This window comes from Calypte anna, chromosome 7 (genome assembly GCF_003957555.1).
Source record: "Calypte anna isolate BGI_N300 chromosome 7, bCalAnn1_v1.p, whole genome shotgun sequence".
Taxonomy (NCBI): domain Eukaryota; kingdom Metazoa; phylum Chordata; class Aves; order Apodiformes; family Trochilidae; genus Calypte; species Calypte anna.
In genome coordinates this window covers 26,928,645-26,949,123 of record NC_044253.1, presented here as the reverse complement: position 1 = coordinate 26,949,123, position 20,479 = coordinate 26,928,645, and the positions used below count along the sequence as shown (strand labels likewise).

At 41.1% G+C, this 20,479-nt stretch overlaps 1 protein-coding gene across 1 annotated transcript in view; it reads left to right on the top strand.

The window, feature by feature from the left end:
* Nucleotides 1-20,479, top strand: part of TRPM8 (transient receptor potential cation channel subfamily M member 8) — a 42,185-nt gene extending 21,706 nt beyond the window's left edge. The window contains exons 14-25 of the mRNA XM_008495010.2: nucleotides 1,896-2,041; nucleotides 3,034-3,146; nucleotides 3,604-3,820; nucleotides 6,824-6,915; nucleotides 7,912-8,053; nucleotides 9,587-9,758; nucleotides 9,998-10,175; nucleotides 12,727-12,917; nucleotides 15,241-15,340; nucleotides 16,375-16,408; nucleotides 18,303-18,389; nucleotides 20,397-20,479. Coding sequence (XP_008493232.2) covers nucleotides 1,896-2,041; nucleotides 3,034-3,146; nucleotides 3,604-3,820; nucleotides 6,824-6,915; nucleotides 7,912-8,053; nucleotides 9,587-9,758; nucleotides 9,998-10,175; nucleotides 12,727-12,917; nucleotides 15,241-15,340; nucleotides 16,375-16,408; nucleotides 18,303-18,353 — 1,436 coding nt within the window. The 3' untranslated portion in view covers nucleotides 18,354-18,389; nucleotides 20,397-20,479. The remainder of the gene's footprint in view (nucleotides 1-1,895; nucleotides 2,042-3,033; nucleotides 3,147-3,603; nucleotides 3,821-6,823; nucleotides 6,916-7,911; nucleotides 8,054-9,586; nucleotides 9,759-9,997; nucleotides 10,176-12,726; nucleotides 12,918-15,240; nucleotides 15,341-16,374; nucleotides 16,409-18,302; nucleotides 18,390-20,396) is intronic.

The window sequence follows — 20,479 nt, the reverse complement described above, 5'->3', positions numbered from 1 at the left end:
GTCTCAGAGAAGCTTTCTGTGTGAGTGCTGGTAGTATTCTGGTTGAGAAAAGCCTGAACTGAGAAAAGTTGAATTTGCAGAAGTTCTTTTGGAGACTGAGAATAAATTGCAGGTAAAAAGTAGATTGAATTGCTAGATTCTGAACTGATAACAAACAATATCAATTTGACAAACAATACCATTACTTGTTGGGGAATGGAGGTCTAGCTCAGGTGTTTTTCTTTTGTATAACCTTCAAATTCTCCATTTGCAAGGATTGTTTTTTTTTTTAAAGAGTTCCATTTCATAAGCAACAGTGCTAATGTTTCCTAATTATCTAGTTATCCTGAAAATTATTCAGGGAAACATGCAAATGAAAGACAGCACAGTTGGCAGATACCAGGGCAGGGGGATTAGTTTGTGGCACCCACAACTTACAAATTGAAGCTTACCTGTGGTGCACTCTGTGGAGCAGGACCTTGGTTTCTAAACTCAGAAGGAAATAGACTACAGTGCTGTCTCGGGGGGGGTGTATTGCAGGTTGTGACCTTTTTCAATGTATCTGCAACTGCATTGCTGCCCAGCAATTTGCTGTCATCACTGTAGGACAGGTTCAGTGACAGGTAAGGTTCAATAGTCCTGCAGGTTGGATGGGGAACCATAGAAATGGTGCTGAAAAGGGCTTCTGGAGGCTTCTAGTGCACTCCTCTCATCGAGGTAATGTTATCATCAGGACTAGATCAGATCTATCACAGCTTCATTTAGCTACATCTTGAAAATCTTGTCAGATGGCTATTGTTTTATTGCTCCTAAAAGCAGGCCATGTTTGTTCCTTTTCTGGGGCTCACGGGGACTAGGTTGACCTGCTGAACTTGAGCTTTATTTTTATTTGTGTGTATATCAGCAGAGCTATTTCACTATCCACTGTGGCATAAGGCCACACTGAAAATATTTTGCTTGTTATCCAGAAGTACTTGTACCCAGAAGTACTTCACAAGGTGAAAGCTGCTTAAATAGACTTTCTTAAAGGTATCTATACCCCTCAGGCCTGATTATTTAGCAAGACACAGAGAAGTGAGCAGGTCTCACTGAAGGCTGTCTGTCAAGATCTATCTGCATGTCACTGTCTATGTGGTAATATCTTCCAAAAGTATTGCTGTGTGTGTGCATCCTCACAGTTATGGTGACAGCTGGTGGTGAAATGCCTGGGGGAAATGTGCTGTTGAAGAGGAGAGCTTCTGGAGGAGGCTGGTGTGCTTTGTAACAGCCTGGGTCACACTTCAGGGCAGTTGGGCTCTGTGGGTTTATCTGTAGATATACCATGAGAACTGCCTTAGAGTGAAAAATCTCCAGAGCTGGAAAGAGAAAAGATTTTTCACACTACAAATGTTGTTAGTGGCAAAAATCTCCAGACAGAATAAGATACTTTCAGCTCTTCTAAAACAACTATATTTGCAATTAGTTTATTGGTGAAAAAGCATCTGGTTCTGTTCTTGTTCCTCTCTGCTGTTAACATGGGACTACCATGACCAAGTCATTAGAGCAGTGCTGTATGAATGAAAAGAAGATGAAACAAGCTGATGTACTTAGTCATTTGAGTGGGAGAAGGTAATATTTTTTACCTGTTTTTTTAATGCAGAGCTCAGCTCAGTGCTCTCTTTCTGTGAGCTAATTTAATATTGCAGTTTTCCATCCAGACATTGATTTTGTATGGAAGCTTAGTATGTGCAAGTGGGGTTGTAAAGCAATGTACACGTTGTTTTAAGATGCTGAAAGTGTGGATAGAGTTCTTGTATCTTCATGCTTTAATATTGCAAATGTTATACTAAGGACATCACTGAAGACAATTGCACACAAGTTGGTGGGAAATTGAGCTTGAGGGTGGAGCTCAGTATGGAACTACCTCTTTCCTCCAGAGCTGTTCACTGAGTGCTACAGCAGTGATGAAGATCTAGCTGAGCAGCTGCTGACCTATTCCTGTGAAGCCTGGGGGGGGAGCAATTGCCTGGAACTCGCAGTGGAAGCTAAAGACCAGCAGTTCATCGCACAGCCCGGGGTGCAGGTAATGTCAGCAAAAAGAAGGTGGACACATCACTGTAACTCCTGTGCTCTGGGTAGTTTAAAAGCCTCCTCACTGTTCTTGCTATGAAAATGCTACATTCTCATGAACAATCCATGAGACTCCAATGATCAGACACTGTCCTTTCAGAAGTGAGAACTTCCAGGTGAGGTTTCATAGCTCTGTGAACTCAGAGCTGTGCATGGCAGCAGCAAAGCTGTGTCCTGCAGCATGCTCACAGAACTGGAGTGCATCCCAGGGAGCACTGGCTGTGCCTAGCAGGACACAGGGATGTGTGGTTTTTCTTCTTCAAATAAAAACTGGCTTGTTTGCCTACAAATGCTAAGTCACAGATTCACAGAATCTTGGGTGTTGGAAGGGAACTCTGGACATCATCTAGTTCACCCCCCTGCCAGAGCAGGTTCACCTAGAGCAGGTTGCACAAGCTGGCATCCAGGTGGGGTTTGAATGTGTCCAGCGACTCCACCTGTCTGAGGAGCCTGTTGCAGCACTCTGCCACCCTCAAAGTAAAGGAATTCCTCTTCATGTTTAGATGGAGCTTCCTGTGTTCAAATTGGTGTCCTTTACCTTTTGTCCTGCCTGTCAAGTCTTACTTATCGAGTCAGGAGGGGAAGACTTGATTTAGAGCTGTAAATTATAATGGGCTGGATTATGAAGGCTACCTGAAGTGACTGCTGCCTTTGGCATGACTTCCATGTGTGCACAGTGTCAGGTGCCTTCTAAAGCAGGTCAGGTCCTGCAGAACCTCAATTTGAGCTCCTTGTCATGTAGACTGGAAGATGTTTGAGCTCACAAACCAGCACACTCTTACTGATGCAGAAAGCTTTCTGTATTGCTGAGACAGGAATCCTAGTTATGTTTATGGAAATATCAAAGTTTTGGTTTATTAAACTAAATCAAACGTTATCTAATATGTTTCCTAGATTATTTTGCTGTTGTTAGAATTTAAAAAGATATTTTCTTCTTCCCTGTAGAATTTCCTTTCCAAGCAGTGGTATGGAGAGATTTCAAGAGATACTAAGAACTGGAAGATCATACTGTGCCTGTTCTTTTTCCCTTTAATAGGCTGTGGTTTCATCTCATTCAGGTAATCAATTGACTTCTCATTAGCAGAAGCAAAGGAAATCAATTAATTATAGAATTATAGGGCAAGGCAAGCTGGGAGGGACCTTGAAGATCATCCAGTCCAACCCTGTGCTCAAAGCAGGGTCATCCAGGTTACCCAGAACTGTGTGCAGTTTGAGTATCTCCAAGGTTGGAGATTCCACAGCCACCTTGGGGAATCTATTCCAGTGATCAGTCCCTCTCAGAGTTATTCAATGGCTGAATGAGCTTTTGACAGATTGTGTCCTCACTCTGATCTGGAGCTAAGATGTGCCAATTTACTTGTGTGCCTCAAGTCAGTGGATGCAGGATGACATTACCTTTAAAGAAACGTGCTGTGAGAGACTGCACCTTTCTCATTTTCATGATGATGAAGAGCATGAATGTTTCCAGGCATAAAAGCTATGCTTTGAGACCTTTTCCCTTTTTTATTTCCTCAGGAAAAAGCCTGTAGAGAAGACTAAGAAACTCTTCTTGTATTATGTGTCTTTCTTCACCTCCCCCTTTGTGGTCTTCTCCTGGAATGTCATCTTTTACATCGCTTTCCTGTTGCTCTTTGCTTACGTGTTGCTGATGGATTTTCAGAAGGAACCAACTGCCCTGGAGACGACCCTCTACGTGCTGGTCTTCATTCTGCTTTGTGATGAAGTGAGACAAGTAGGCAGCGCTTGCAAACCAAGAATGTGTAGGGCTAGGATAAAAGCCTTGTGGTTTTCCCCTTCTTAGTAGTGTAAGGCAGTGTAGAGTTACAGGGGAACCACTTCTTGGGGGATACTTTCAGGCAAATCAAAGCACAACACTTTTTTTTTTTTTTTTTTTTTTTCTTTCCCAATGTTTAATTTCTACTTGTGCTCCAAAAGCTGCAGTGTCCATGAATCAAGAAGAATGTGTACTGGCTTTGGGGCTGTGTGGATAAGCTGATGCCAGTGGAGGTATTTCTCAAGAGTGCTTGGCTTGAATTGCCAAAAGAGTTAAGAATAGGAAGTTAGATTTAACACATTGATCTGGGTGCATACCTCTGGAGCAAGTGATTCCTGCTTCTCTTCTGCACTTCCCCCCCAGCTTTTTAAATTTTCTTCTTTGGTTTTTTTTGTTTTGTTTTGTTTTGTTTTGTTTTGTTTTTTTTTGTTTTTTTTTTTTTGTTTGTTTTTGTTTTTTAATTTTTTTTTAATTTTTCATTTTTTGTTTCTTTTGTTTGTTTTGTTTTTTCACTGATGAGCAACATGTCCTTATGTATTTCTGTTTATATTTTAAACATAGACACAGTTTTTGCTAGTTTTACATAGTCCCAAGGAACAGTTTTGAAGTGCCTGCATTGCTTTTGCTGGTGTTGGAATGGCATGCAGGACTGCCTTTATAGCCAGCCACTTAGTTGATATTATTCTCACTTCATTTATAAGAGGACACATGAAATATATTGGTCTCTAGGCCAGTGGGTCTCTACCAGTCAATATTCAGAACAGTATGGAGATGCTGGGGAAACTGGAAAAGAGATGAGTGTGTGGTTTCAGTGCAATGCTGTCCTGTAAGGCATTAGTTAGTTAGCACCAGGGTGTTTGTGGGTGCTCTGCTAAATCAGAACACCCTGCAATAATAATATTTCTTACATGAACTGAAATGACATTGCTTAGTGTTGATGCTACTGTTCTTAACTTGCTGTGTGGTCTTTTTCCTTTGTATGACTCAAGGTGATGCCCTGTTTAACGCAACTTGCTGAGGAAAATGGGGGAAAAGTAAAAGGCTCTGTTGCAATGAGAACACTAATGGAGTGTTTGTTTCTGCTGATTTAGGTTCTCTGGACCTGTCCTTGCACTTCCTGTGTGTACCCAGCAAAATTCTTGGGGAAAGCCTTAGGGATAGGAAAGTTCTTTTCCTGACAGTGTCCCTCTTTCTCACTACCTTGAGTGGGTAGAACCAGCCTCAGATCTCAGTAATCCCATTCAGAGCTGGTGGCCAGACTGTACCAGTTCTGATTGTGGAAGTGGAGGCAGCTAAAACCAGAGACTTAATTGAAGATTTAAAGTTAACTTAAGCCATCATCCTGGCTTCAGACTGACTTTGCTAAGGCACGAGATGCAGACCCAGTATACCAGTTCTCAGCTTCTCAGGAAACTTTCTCCCTGGCTTCCTCTGAAATAGATTGGCCCAAACCAGGACACTGTGCATTGGGCTAACTCTACAGTCAAAATGGTATCTGTATCCTTAATATTTTATAAAAGAGGATTGTCTCAGATTTTATTTTTTCCCATCGAAGGAAAAATAAGAGTAATGTTGCCTGGGGTCCCACTGTAGCTACTGCAGTCAGATAACTAATTCTGGGGAGAAATCATCCCTCTGATTAGATCAATGTGTCTGTGGAGGTGAAAGCTCCTAGATGCCATTCCAAATTTAAAGCAGATTGCTTCATTGTTCAGGAAAACTGAGCTGTATCTGAACTGTAAGCTACTGACTCAGGCTTGTTTTCACTTCTGATGATCTTAGAGGTTTTTTAACTAGCCAGAGCTACTTTCTGATGTCCCATTTAGAGCTGTCATGGCAATAGTGAAATCGGAGATGCCTTTTTCCTGCTATCTGCTTAGCCACATGGATGTAGCCTCCAGCCAGGTGAGTGGGTAAACTTGTGGGCTGTGCAGGAAAGCCTCGTTTTCTCAGGGAAGGAACACGAACAGAAGCCTCATGCACATTAATTCTTATCTATGGGAACTACTTGATATTTGAAGGACTGAACTGCATTGCAATCTCAGTTTTTGTTACATGTTTGCATGCATCTACCTGTTGTTTTCTTCCTTTTTGCTCAAGAGGTTTCGACCAAAGGATTTCTTTTCTCCTGTAAAAGAAGAGGCATCAAGCTTAAACCTGCTGCATTTAATACAGCTTAGTGCAATGATATGCTTAGTGCTTTGTGGAAGACCTCTGAGGCTTGTGAATATAGGTGTTCCCATAAAACACCAATTCATTGTCATGTATAGCAAGACAACTTGTTTGATTTAGAGACTTACTAGACAGAAACACAATAATGTTACAGGTGTCAGACATGCTGTCCTCACTGACTCCTTAAGTAGGAAGCAAGCTTTTTATCTGTCCCAGGATGCTGAAATACCTGTTTGGTAATATCTGGAGGCTGTCACCCTGATAGCTGCCACACCTGTCTATCTTGAGCACTGTCTCCCAACATGTGAAGAAAATGCAACAAATGTGCAACTGGAATAGCAAAGCAGGGCTCTACTTAGACCTTCTGCATTTAGAAGAAAACTCCCCTCAATCTCTGTCTCCCATAAAAATACAGAGAGCAGAACTGCCTACCTTGGACATACAAGTTATGGGAGAAATTCACTGATCAGAATTCTACTAAGCTATTGTTATTTCAGTGAAAATTAAAAATAACTATGACCCAGGACTATTTCTTCAGACATGATGGATGTTTCTCCTGGTTTAGTTACTTGTCCTAATAAGTCCTGTCTGACTTGTATCCAGAAGTTGGTTCTTGAGCACACTCTGGATCCAGGGTGCAGTACCCCAGTCACTTTGGGAGGGGGGAGAGATGCTCATTGGAATTGTAATTCAGAAATAGAGAGCCAGGTGATTAAAAGAATAAGTTAAATCTGCATGTTTGATTAAAATCATATGTGGTAGTTACTTTCTCCTCTTTTTGCTTTCCAGTGGTACCTGAATGGCAGTAAGTATTTCTTAGATCTGTGGAATGTTATGGATACGCTAGCAATCTTCTACTTCATAGCAGGGATTGTGTTTAGGTGAGTTAATATCTTTTCTTGTGGCCATGTTATGGTTTTGCTTCTTTTCTGGGTTTTGACTGTACAGTGTAATGAGATTTTGGGAAGCAACATGTTCACAAAATTCCTTGTTCTTTATGAAGGCCCTAGTATTGCCAGGTCTTGACAGTAAATCTTGAAAAGCAAATTAAGAGATAAAGTGATAGGGGGAACATCTGTGTGCAATATTTTCTCTTTTTTTGTTGAATGGAAAATGAGTCTATCCCTGAAATGAAAGCTAGATTTCCTAAACTCCTGCTCTTCCTGGGCCAGCAGGAAAGCCCTTCTTAAATCTTAGGTTTGCCTGAGCATGTTTAGGAGATGGTGACTGAAATAGGCTTAGGGTTCGTGACAGTGCCTTCAAGACTGGCTGTGTAGTGCATCTCAAATGAAGCTGCAGGGTGAGGTGTCTGATATCTCAGGAGTCAGAAGTCCATTGGGATTTTCCCTGGCTCATATTATTGGCTATTGGTGTGGTAATCTGGAGCCTTTGGTCTGTAATGTGTTGCATTTAATTGTACCTACAAGAGTCCAACAGAATGTCATTAGCTCCCATAAGCTGTTTTGGATGAATGGGGGGGTTAACAACCATGGCAGAGAACTGACTGAAACATTTTACAGTGTAATTGTTCAGTCAAACATAACTTCATTCTTGTGGCCTCAGAGCAGTCCTTACACTGGGATGTTTTTAGAGGGCTGTGGGTGTAGCAAAAGGCACAAGATTCCTTTGCTGTTTGTAGTTTCAGAGGGTAGATGGAAGCATGGATACAGTGTACCTAAAATTGGAAGGGTGTACACAGTGTGCACTAACCACTTCTGCCACCTCTCACCAGGTGAGAGGGGGCATGGGACCCTGTGTAGCTGTGCTGTTTCCCAGTTACTTTCCATTCCCCATTTCAGTGTTTCAGTGTATTTTTATCTGAGTCCCACATGCTTTGCACAACTCTTCTCCTAATTTTCTTTTACTTTCTCCATCAGGCTTCACTCATCTGATGAAAGCTTTTGGTATTCTGGGAGAGTCATTTTCTGTTTGGACTACATAGTTTTTACTCTGAGGCTGATCCATATTTTCACAGTTAGCAGGAATCTAGGACCCAAAATTATTATGCTGCAGAGGATGGTAAGATGCTGGCAGCTTTTCAAGAGTTTAAATAAATGATGTGATGCCTTGTTTTTTCCCAAGAGTGAAAATCACCCCTGTTCTGATGATGGCAGCAAGTTATCTTCTCTTAAATCTGGTTAACAGGATTAATTAACATTTTAATAGGACCCAGTTGAGAGCAGGGCCTTTTCATCTCCCTATATATAGGGAGAGTTTGAAATTAGATTCAACCTAAAGATTAAGTTGAAGAACAGAAAAGGAAATTTGGTTTCTGATAGCTTTTGTCCTGCATGTCTCCACTGTTTCAGTGGTATATTCCCTCACTCATTGTTCACATGGGTGTTCCCCAAAAAAGATGATGATGATAAAAGGCAGAGGAGGAAGATTTCTTTCTTCAGCTGCATCCATCACACAAGGAACTGGGTAACTGGGTGGTAAGGAGCATCTCCTGGAGTGGCCTGGCTGATTCTGTCCTTTGTAGCTGGTGGGTGTTTCATAGGATGTTTCATAGCAGTGCAAAGTAATAGGAGAAGAGTGGAATTCCATTTAATAGTGATATGGCCTGCTGTAGCTGTTATGAATGAGGAGTGTTGGAGAGATGGAATATATCTGCTCGAATCTTTGCAAGGCCCCTGGAGCTGCTCTTCCCTACAGGGATTCCTCTGTAAGAACACACACACGTGCCAAAGAAAGACACTTGAAGTGTGCTCAACATGGGAGTGTCTGGGGAATGACATTCAAAGGGCAGGTGGGGTGTTGTTAGATGGCATTAGAAGAGGTCTTCCCTATCTTTCTGCATTTCTACAGTGGCTGGGATGTCTCCTGCCATAGCAAAGGATTGGCATATATGGAATTTAAAAACCAGCTCTCTAAACATTACCTGGTCTAGACATTACCTGTTCCCAGAGAGCCCTAGGGTATGGAAACAACCACACAGGATTGTTTCCTGTACATCTTACTCTTCTTTGGGCTTTATAAAAAGAACAAGGTTTTGAGTAAGTCTAGTGGTCTTGGGGCACCTGCTTGAAAAGGCAAATCTTTGTGGATGTGGGTCTGCAACAAATGGGAAAGCTCAGCTGGGCTATTACCAGTCCTCAGTTATCTGTATATTGTAAGAGCCAGAAATTAATGAATCTGTTACCCAGTGTCTGGACTGTAAACACTGGTTTGAAGCCACCCAGAGTGGCATTTTCAGAAGTGGTGGCTGCTTCCATGCAACACTCAGCTGCAGGATTTACAAGTAGAGTTGGTGCATAAATAATCTTTTTACTTGGACTTGGCTTTTGTGGGTGGAGTCTGTCTGATGCCAGGGGGATATTTTATATTCTGAAATGTGCCTTTGTTTTATGGTTGTGTAAACATTTTTGAAGCACCCTGAGTGGGAATGGTAAACTACTTGTGTGTGTGTGTTTGTTGGTGACTGTAAATTTACAGAACAGTGAACTGTAAACTTGCAGTAAAATGGTGCTGTGCAGGTTTTTCTGATGTTTGTTATCAAACACTATCAAATCAGAGAGAGAGAAAAAAAATCACTTACTGTCCTTTTTTCAGATGATAGATGTCTTCTTCTTCCTTTTCCTGTTTGCGGTGTGGATGGTGGCCTTTGGTGTGGCCAGACAAGGCATCCTGAGGAAGAATGAGCACCGCTGGGAGTGGATATTTCGATCAGTCATCTATGAGCCATACCTGGCTATGTTTGGCCATTACCCTGATGATGTTGATGGTAGCTGTCTTCTGTGGGAAGCTCTCCTGGGCGGGTGGAAGTCTCTGCCCTTTCAGTGCTTGTCCAGTCCTGTATTGACCCCTTTCCTCCAAGCAGTAACAAGGCGAGGTTTTGTGTCTGGTGGGGAGGTGGGGAAGGAGCAGACCACACGTATGGTGCTCAGTGGCAGGAACTGGGGCTGGGCCCAACAGAAAGATGGGAGAGGTCTCACTGTTTGCTCTCCATTCTCACCCTCTGAGGTACCACCTACAACTTTGACCGCTGCACCTTTTCTGGGAATGAGTCCAAGCCTTTGTGTGTGGAGCTGGATTCCAACAACCAACCCCGCTTTCCGGAGTGGATCACCATTCCCCTTGTCTGCATTTACATGCTCTCAACTAACATCCTCCTTGTAAACCTACTTGTGGCCATGTTTGGGTACGTAATAAAGGAATGATCACTTGCTTGTGATCTCTGTATCAGTATCCCTCTGAGAAAGGGAATAAAGTCCTGGAAAAGAGCAGGAAGACAGTTGTGGGACGCTGCCTGTGTCTTCCACAGAGGAATTGCTGGGGGTGGACAGAGCTGTGTAGTCTGGACAGAGCTCCCAGCTTGAAACAGCCCCCTCAAGTTAAGTGTGTGGTGTGGAAAGGTTAACAAAGGCAAGGTTATCCAGCATTTCTCACAGCAATCTGATAAAAAGGGGTACAACGTCCTGGGGATGAATTGTCCCTGTCCTGTCATTATTTCCCTAAGCATTCTTTGTACAGTGGGCTTAGTACAAAGCCCTGTGGTTCACACAGCAGGTCAGTGCTTTACCAAGTATGAGTTGCTGCACAGCTGACCTTGCTAGACTGGATAAATGAGTTATTGTTATAACAGCCAATTTATGACACTGTGATTTTATTAACCAGAACTGTGTGGTGATAATGGGTCTCTTACTGCTCCAGTGGACCTGCTATTTATTGCTCTGACATATACTGCAGTCAATGGGCCGCATCTTGGGACATACAAAAGGACTTGGAAATGTCATCACCTCTGTTTTTATATGGTAATTTATCTGTCTGCTGGTCTATCAGTCAGGAGGGCTATTCTGCCATCTTTGAGGTGTTACACCATGTAATAGGGTCAGATGCATGAAATGCTGGTAGCTGCTACCCTTGTCATGTAGCCAGCACTGAATTGCCAAATGAAAATGGAGTCTGTTGTGCACATTATAAAATATCTATTGACTGTATTGGGACCAGCATGAGCAGGGAAAAGTTTCCTCAGCTGCTTCTGGAAATCTTTGCTATTGACAGAACAAGTTGAGTGAAAAACATTAAGTCCTTTGTATCAGACTTGGGGAGTGTATGGGCTTCCCTTCTCAACTCTGACTTGCTACTACAGTTGGGTTGGAGCTGTGGCTCTGTTCTCCTTCCCATCCCTGATGCTGTTTTGCTTTACACTCCCTTGCAGCCTGGGCATCCTTCTTGAATGTCCACTATGTTTGTTTTTGTGTTTTGATGGTATATTGGCCATGCCAGGCTTGGCAGGAATTTGCTTTGGCAACAAGATCATTACTGGAACTGCTAAGGATTTCTGATTTGTGTCAAGAGGAGTTCCCTTCTGAAGGAGAGTGCAAAATCTTCCTGGCCTGAGAGGAGTGTATTAGTGTGATGAGTTGTGAACAACTCAGCTTTTGCATCTGCTCTCCCTTCTTCTCTTCTTCTACTCTAGAAGCTCTACCCTAGAAGCTTTTGACATTTGTTAGAACACTTATTTTAACAACACCTATTGATAAATTCTCTGGTTTATTTCAGTTAGACCAGTAAATACCTTGCTTTAGCCAGTTAAGCTTATTTTGTGAACCCAGCATCAATACTCTAATGGCACTCTCAGAGCTGTGTGTGGTTCATTTTAACAACAGAGTGAATGATTTGATCAAGCAGTAGTGCTGCAATGTACTGAGCTTGGTGGCCAAACTGCAGTCACAGATGTTTTTCTCTTGTTCTAGTTAGAAATGTGTGAATCTTTGATGGCTTCTCCTCAGACCATTGTGTACATATTATTTGTCAATCTTTAATAATGCTGATGTCTGTCAGACACCAGTCCCATAAGTGGCTCTTCAGGTTGTGATTACAATTATATAGTCATGTTAAGAAGTGAGAATATAACTTCTTCTTTGCATCTAGTATGCATTAGCTGAAAAAGATGAATATTACATTTTAGATATATTTGAAATTGTATTTATCTTCTCAAACAAAAGATAATTTCAACCAGGTGAAAGTTTTAGTTTATCTCTTGCAAGGGTCCCTTAGGACCTCAACATAGACACATAGACATTTGGAAACATCCATCTGCCATTTAATGTCAGCAAAGAAAGGTCAGGCAGTCTGTGAGTTGTTTGCTCTTGTGGTTGTTGCTTTGCAGGATTTGTACAGTGCTTAGGTTTGATCCGTGTCTGGAGCATTCTTAATGCCTCCACTAAAAATCTCAGGAGCTTTAAATTTTTTGTGTATTTTCTATTTTTAGGAGGGTGGGTGGGTTTTTTTGGGGGGTTTTGTTTGGTTGGTTAGTTGATTTTTTTCTTTTTGGGGCTTTTTGTTTGTTTGATTGTTTTTTCTTAGAAATAAATTATCTAATGAATTAATGAGACACGATATCTTGCAAAGAAGTTCTCACGTGGCTAGACTGGAAGAAAAATGTCTGTAGAGCTAAGGCAGTGAAAGTATGTGGAGTGTTTTCTCCCTGATTCTATTAGTTTAAATTTATTTGTTACTTCAGGTTGTTTTTTTTTCCTGTGGCCTTTATTTCCTCCCATTTCCAAATTCCTAAGAAGGATGACAAACTCAGTCACCTCCTAATCAGTAAAAATTACCGACTCCGGGATGACTCGATGTAAACAAGCCTGGACATAACAAAGAGAAACCCTTTGTTACTTGGCTCTGGTGGAGGTATTTGGTGAGTAACTAAGGCTGTGTGTATTTTCTCTTTCTTCACCTGCCAGTTACACTGTTGGATCAGTACAAGAGAACAATGATCAGGTGTGGAAGTTCCAGCGTTACTTCTTGGTCCAAGAATACTGCAGCCGCTTGACCATCCCCTTCCCATTTGTCATCTTTGCCTACATATACATGGTAATGAGGAAATGTTTCAAATGCTGCTGCAGGAATGAAAGTAAAGAGCCATCTATTTGTTGTGAGTAGGATTATTCCTTCTTGCCTAGAAGTCAGCTGGGTGGGAGGTGCATTGCAACTCTTCCATGGAGTGGTGTGCTTAAACTGTGAAGTGTCTGGGGGCACTTTCAAGGGCAATACAGACCCTGGAGGAGGTGGTTGTACTGGAAATGAGGAGCAGCTCATTCATGCTCTCCATCAAATGCAAAACCACTGTGTTCCTAGAAATCTCTTTGAGATTCAAGTCAAAACCCTTGTCTGCTACTCAGCTATAATCTTCCTCTGGTACTCAAAGTGCACAGGCGGATTTTCTCTGGAATATGGGGAGTTACACTCCAAACTCCTTATGCTGAAACTCCAATTGATGGGCATTGTTGAGATCCCTGCCCTCCAAATGGCTTTGGATTTGGTCTGGTTAGAATTCTGTTGTGCTCTACCATGAGAACTGCTCCATTCGAATACTGGGCAATGATCTAGTACATTCTTGTCCAAGGCATTTTGAAGCAGAATTATGTCATATATATGTAAATGAATAAGGTTGCCCAATTAATCCTATCAGATTTGGGCTACCTAAGTTGCTCCCTAGCTTTGGAAGTTGTTGTTTTTTGTTTTGTGGATTTTTTTGTTGTTGTTGTTGGTTGGTTTTTTGGTTTGGTTTGGTTTGGTTTTTTTTTGTATTAAAGCTAAGTGTCATCTTCATGGTCTGAACAAAAAATGGAAACCATCCCATTTGTCTTTACCACCATGCAGTGCATCCCTTCTACACTATTCTCAAGGGGCAGAGATCTCACATGCTCTGAATGTTTAGGTAACTTGTGCAAGACATAGTCCTAGCCACTTCTTACCACTCAGGAACCTCATTTCTTTTTGTCCTTCCATTACCATCTGCCAGCTAAGAGCTGGTAGCTGCTAGGACAGCTTTGTAGAGCTGAAACTGCTTCAGAGGCTCCTCTCCCTAGTGGAGAGTGATTGAAGGAGAATTCAGAGTCTTCTGGCCCTCCAGACATGGCCAAATGGGCAACTTTCCTCAGAAATATGCAGAAGTGAGGCTGAGTCAGTCCTCTAGCTATTTCCCCCTTATTTACTCTGTCAGAGGGAACAGATAGAAATTGTTTTAACAAGTTTTTTTTCTTTCCCCAACAAATGGTGTATTTTTTCATTTTTATAAGTGCCATTCAGAAGCAGATGAGAGAGGATAAGTAGAGTTAATTGACAGACTTATTCCCATCCATCAGCAACCTGGTTTTTGCCCTGCAGCACCGGCTGGATTTGTTATTAGTCTAGAAGAAAGACTCCTGCTTTGGGCTATAAAATTCCTTAGCACTGAGTTATCATTTTGGTTGGCCAAATCTCTGGTTTTCTTGCTGGGGAGGTTGTTTAAAAGCAGATATTTCTGCCCAAGTGATGCACAGTTGATGTTGACTTTCTAAAAGCAAATGAGAAAGACAAATGAAAAATGAAAACAGAAAAATTAGAGACAATATCATTCGGGTTGAGCTGGTGACAGGAACTGAGAAGTGCATGAGAAAAGAACACTACTGTATTCATCATCACAAAGCCCTTGCTTTCTCACTGAACTCTTACAGAAATGGATGAGTTTTGAGTGCTGAAATCCTTGTTGGCACCTGGGAGAACAATTGAAGCTTTGTGAAGTCAGAGGAGCACTGGGTGGGGAAAATGGGACTTCAGCCATTTGCCAACTGTGGGCTTTTTTTTGTGTTGGCTGATTTTTAATTTTTTTTTATTTTTAATTAAAACCTACGTGGTTTGTGCTTTCCTGTGGGAACAGGATAAAATGCACAAGTATTTTCCTGAAGGACTTTGCCTCAAAGTTGTTTGCTCTGTGTCACTTCTTAATTTACAGCATGAAGAGGAGATGCATTTAAGAGAAGATAATGTTTCAACATTTTGAAATGTTCAGTCATCCGATATACAATATGTCTCTTGAAGTGTTACTCCTAATGGTCCAATATGGGTTAATATGGAAGCTTAAACCCAGACAGGAACTTTCTGGAATGCCTTGTGCCTGTTGAAGTGGCTGATATTTCCCACAGCACTTGCCTTACCCAGTACTCAGAAAATTCCAGAGTTTGTTGGGGCTTTCTTTTGATACTTTCATTTTTTCAATCAACTCTGGTTGACAAGACCATATAGTAAAAGGTATTAATATCTGTTAATCAGAGCTGTGTCACAGGTGGGAAATAGGGCTGCGAGTGCTCTGGTGGAGAGAAGGAAATCAGAAGCTTCTGAATGCAAGCACTAACCCAGTCTTTTTGCATCTTAGCATTGGAAAGGCAAATTAACTGGATCTCGTGTTGTTGTTTTTCTTTAAATACATTTTCAAGGCTCAAAAAATGAGGATGATGAAATTCTGGCCTGGGAAGCTGTCATGAAGGAAAATTACCTCGTCAAAATCAATACCAAAGCAAATGATTCATCAGAAGAGTAAGTCTGTCCTTTGTCTTCACTCCCTTTACTTTCTGTTGAGTATTTTTAGTGAAATTGTTTTCAGCAGCTCTAAATGTTTACAGACTAATGAGTAGATAAACAGTACCTTTTTATTTTTTGCATAAAATGATGGCTTTTTTTTTTTTGTTAGCTGCTGCAGACAATATTGCAAGGTTTATAATGGCATATTATGCACACAGTAGCTAGGTAGATTGTATTAAATACCCCTGTTCCAATTGTCTGTCACAGTATCTGTCAAATTATCTCACCTGTCTGTACTTGAGTCTTTCTGTTTGGTGTGGAGGTTGGTACTAAATGATCTTCAAGATCCCTTCCAACCCAAACCATTGCATGATTCATTCTATGATGATCATGCTTTACCACTGGAGGAGAAAACATTGCTTTCCAATAATGTTTTCAGGTCTCATGGTGGAAAGCAGAGCTGTAGCCATCTACTTTTGTATCATTGTACAGTTAGCATGTAATATTTATTGTTAGGCCTGGAATGTCAAGCATGCCCAAGGTATCACACTGTATGGAGGTCTGTGTGTAATAGCAGTAAGAAAGACCTCTGGAGAGGAGAAGATGCTCTTCAAAATGGTGCTGTGGGAAGGTTGGTGACACTTCTTTGACTGACAGATCATGACATTTTACCTTTGGGATCAGTCTCTGTTTTCAGAGTAACAGTTTATAAGGAAAAAGGAATATAAAGAAAGCTTGAAAGCAGTAACCTGCTGTGCTTGATGGTGTCATTATGCAGCTAGCTTCCAGCATCTTGAGTATTTCCCTAAATCAAATACAAGGGAAGAGCTGATAAGAATGGATTGGAAAGACCAGACTCTTCCATTCCCCTCTGCCCCTGCTGCGCACGCACATTGCTGTCCATGAGTTAGTGATTAGGTTAAGACTATCCAGAGGCACAAAGCACTGGGTAAGAAGCCAAACAAATACACACAAAAAACCCCTCTTTTATACTGGGAGCATAAGGATATTGAAAAGTCCTCTCTTCAGTGTCCTCTCTCTGTTTTCAGGATGATTCATCGATTTAGACAGCTGGATGCAAAGGTACTTGTGTTTCGGGGATGTGCTGCTGTCTGGTAAAGCAGGGAGTAGTACACAAGGGGAAAAAACATCACTAAGAGCCATGGGCAGTTGTTGTTACTATCACCAGACCCTATTTTAATTGGGATTTTTTAATGTGCTCCTTTGCACCTTTTCTTTTTTTTTTTTTGTGTATGTAGCTTCATATTGTGCTGTAGAATGACGTAGCAAGGTACTTGCTGAGCATTGAAGTGTTTCCCAGTATTCCTTATTGGATGGGATAAAAGTAAAAGTGACTTCTGTTTTATAAAACTGCAATATTCTGCTGTGTGACAGACCCGTGCTACGCTGATGGGCAGAAGAGGCAATGCACACCTAGAGTGTACCTTTCTCAAACACATCCTGTCCAGCTTAATTCCCTTCTGCCTTCATTGGTAGAAGTTAATCCTTTTTTGTTTGGGTTTTTTTTGTTTTGGTTAAGTTCTGCTTAAGTTCAGGTATATTGTGGCAAGCCTTCGGGTAGCACAGGCAACACCTCCTGGGTAAACAAAGGATGCTTCATGCATGTTTGCAGGGTAGGAAGACCTTTAATTACAATTAAAATGACCAGTTCTCATCTGATTTGCAGAAACATGCTGTGTTGAAGCATTATAAAGTTACCAATCTGCTAGAGAGCACATAATTATCAGAAATGTTGTACAAATGTACTTTGAGTGACTTAGAGACTGAAAAGACCTTCACAATGGGTATTTTTTTGAGGCTTGATTAAATTACACATTTTGTCTCTGATGTGGGAATTGCTGTGTTATGAAAGATTTTTTAGAAGTCCAAGAGTTTAAAGACCCACAGGTACTTCAAAATGATTCTTTTTATTGCTGTCATATAATTTAGATTATGAAATAATAGCTTGCTTTCAAGATGAAAATGGAAATGGTAAACAACCAAGCATGTGTCTAGTGATACTCCTCTTGAAACAGAAAGGAAATACCATAACCTTAATTCTCTACTGGAAAATAGTACCCAAGTCGTGCCTGTTATTCTGTGAGGGAATACCTTAAAGCAAGCTGGTTTGTCTGTTCCTGCCTTCTGTTTTAATGACAAAATGTCCTGAGGCTGGTGGTGAGAAGTAGTGCCCTGGAGAACAAAGCACTCCAGGGATACCTCAGTGGCTCTCAATTGGAATGATGTCTTAAAAACAAGTCTGAGGATGTAACCAAGTCCTAGGCGTGAGCCTTGATCATTAGGTAAACTTTTCTTTAAACCTGATGCAGATGTTCTGAGGAATAATGGACTTCAATTATGGCACAGGGAAGGTTTGAAGGTTTCTCTGTGTGTCAGAATGGATGCTCCACAAAACTCCACTGATCTGCAGTCTCTGCTTGGAAGAGCAGAAGGAGATGGACTATAGATGGGAGCCTGTAACTGTCATGATGCCTGCTTTTTAAATGCATATACATTAGTGCTTGCTGCATTAATTGCATTGCCGAAAACTCTAATTAGGAGCATTCTTTCAAGCACTGTTGCATTTGGTGTAATATTTGGAGAGGCCATTACTCACTACTCGTCTTACTTACTAGCACTGCTTTCCTGTGAAAAGCAAAATTAATGCTGCTTCATTTGCCACCACACAGTGACTACTGAATACAAAAAGCAGTCAGTTATTCTTTTTAAAGTAGTGGCTGTCATCCACAGGGTAGTCATGGAGGCAGGAGTTCAGATAAGAGCTTTTATGCCTGTTGATGCTGATGCTGTAGTGTGTTTTTTTAGGGTATGAATGTTACGGGGTATTTTAAGGCACTTTCCACTACTTGCTTGTTTAGTCTTTTCCTTTCCCATGATTATCTGCAATCATCTGTTGGTATGAGTTAGATTGACTTAATATAAACAAAGTTTCTTTTTCGTTTTTAAAATTCTTAAGCTCTCTGATTTGAAAGGCCTTCTGAAAGAGATTTCCAGCAAAATCAAATGAATGCATCTGAAATTCAAGCACAGTTACCTGAGCAGGGTAAGCCCTCTTTAGATGTATTCACTGAGTTGAATAAGTTGTCAGCATCTGTTATATTATGTTGGTATGTCTCTGGAAGAGGAGATAGTGTTAATTATTGATGCTGGTACTGATCTTGTCTAATATTTGAAAAGAAATAATAGCTAAATTCTCTTCTCCATTTTTTTATTCTCTTCTCCATTTATTTTTTCCTGAAAGCTGGAATTTTCCATCAGGTGTTTCTAACAATTTTTCACATAGTATAAAATGTGTTGTTTGCTCCCTTGCCTTTAAAAAGCTGTGAACAACCCAAGCTTATTTGATCTTTGTGCTTGAGGCCTTCTGGAAAATTAGGAGCTGCTATGCTGGATCCTTGGCAGTTGGTTCATTTTAACCCTGAAGAACATAAAAACCAAATAGAAAACACAAAATTCTGAGTAGCAATAAGGTTTCTTTTTCACACCATCAAAGGAGGGCATCATGACAGATAACTATATCCTTAGTGTTTTGCTCTCTGATAAACTGCAAAGTGAAGAGTTTACCCAAAGTCTCCAGAGCTGCAGTTCAGTGTCTGGTCATGAGCTTTGTGTCCTTTTTTATCAAATTCTGCAGAAGAACTGGGTTGGTGCCAGAAGTTCCAGTGGGCTATGAAAGGCAGGCAGAACATCAACGGATGCAGAGAACTCCACTTTCAGTAAAGACAGCAGGTTAAGTAGTGCAGATGTTGACAAGAAAACTGTAACAACTTAATCAATCTGACCACTAGAGCCCATCTCTTTCTAAATAGTTTTTTTTTTTTTCCTGCAAGACAGCTTGTATTTATGCCAAACATTCCTGAATCAGTTGTCTCACCATTATTCCAGGAATAACTTCGTATTCACTTGACCTGAAATTCAGTGTAGTTGTGAATGACTTGAAACCACTTACAGATCCATACAGATTTTAAGTTACTGGGCATTTTCCTGGATGCAGTAAACTCCAAGAAAAATAACCAAGTAAACACCAAGTAAACAACCAAGTAAACACCAAGAAAATGGGCTGTAGAATAATGGAACTCTGGAGTTCATCTAATCCAACCATGCTCAGAACAGCGTTGCATTAGATCAGAGGTAGCTGCATATTTGCTGAAAATAGACTGAAATCTATCAAAAATAGATCAATTCCATAAGAACAAATGCAAATTTTAGTTACCTGGGAATTACTGGCTAGACAGGCACAAAATGGGGGAAAATCTGATGAGACAGCATTCTGCAGAAAAGTGTCTGAAGTAGAATATTAAATAGCTGTTTTTTTTGTTGTCTGTGAGATGTATGATGTAATCTTCCTGCTGCTTGTAGTGCAGTGAATCCTCTGCTGGGTACAGCACCTTCCTTCAAGGAAGATGATAGAAGAACTGGAGAGTATTCAGAACAGTGACGAGAGAAGCTTGAAGTCCTGACAGTCTGTAGAGAGGAGTGAATGGTTAGATAGCTTGGGAAAGAAGATACTTGTTCATGCTGGGGCTTGTGGAGATGACTTCTTGTTATAGATAATAAGTGCCCCCAAAAGATAAAGTCCCTTCCACTCTACATCTGCTAAACTCCACAGATGGCATTCTAAGTTGTGATGAAACTGTTTAATGTGTGAACTGTCCTGCCTCTGAAACTGAGCCTTGGCAATCCACAGTACTAACATTATGGTGAGAACAGAGAAGTTAAGTTTCTCAGAGGAAGCAGATGTGTGCATTATGCTGTCTCATCTGAAAGGGAGTGCTTGTATCTCCACTGACCATCCTCAATATGAAATGCTAGACTGGCCATTCCAGCTGCTTTGCAAGCAGGTGTTTCCTTTTCTTCCACTTCCTGACAAGTATCTTTGCTATGCTACTAAAATACCATATTCTGGATGGGCATTGCATAGAGCTCCTTGATCCTAATTGCTGCACAAGACATCCAGTTTTCCAAGCTGGTGTCACAAGGATGACAGCAATACACTGAGGTGAGCAATCTTTGAGCTCTACTCTAATTTTCTTTTCTTTTGCTCACACAGGTACTGATCAAGAATAATTTCTCTGAGCTGGCAGTAACTACCAAGCAAATGGTAACTGAAGCACCAGAGTGTTAATGTCTTGG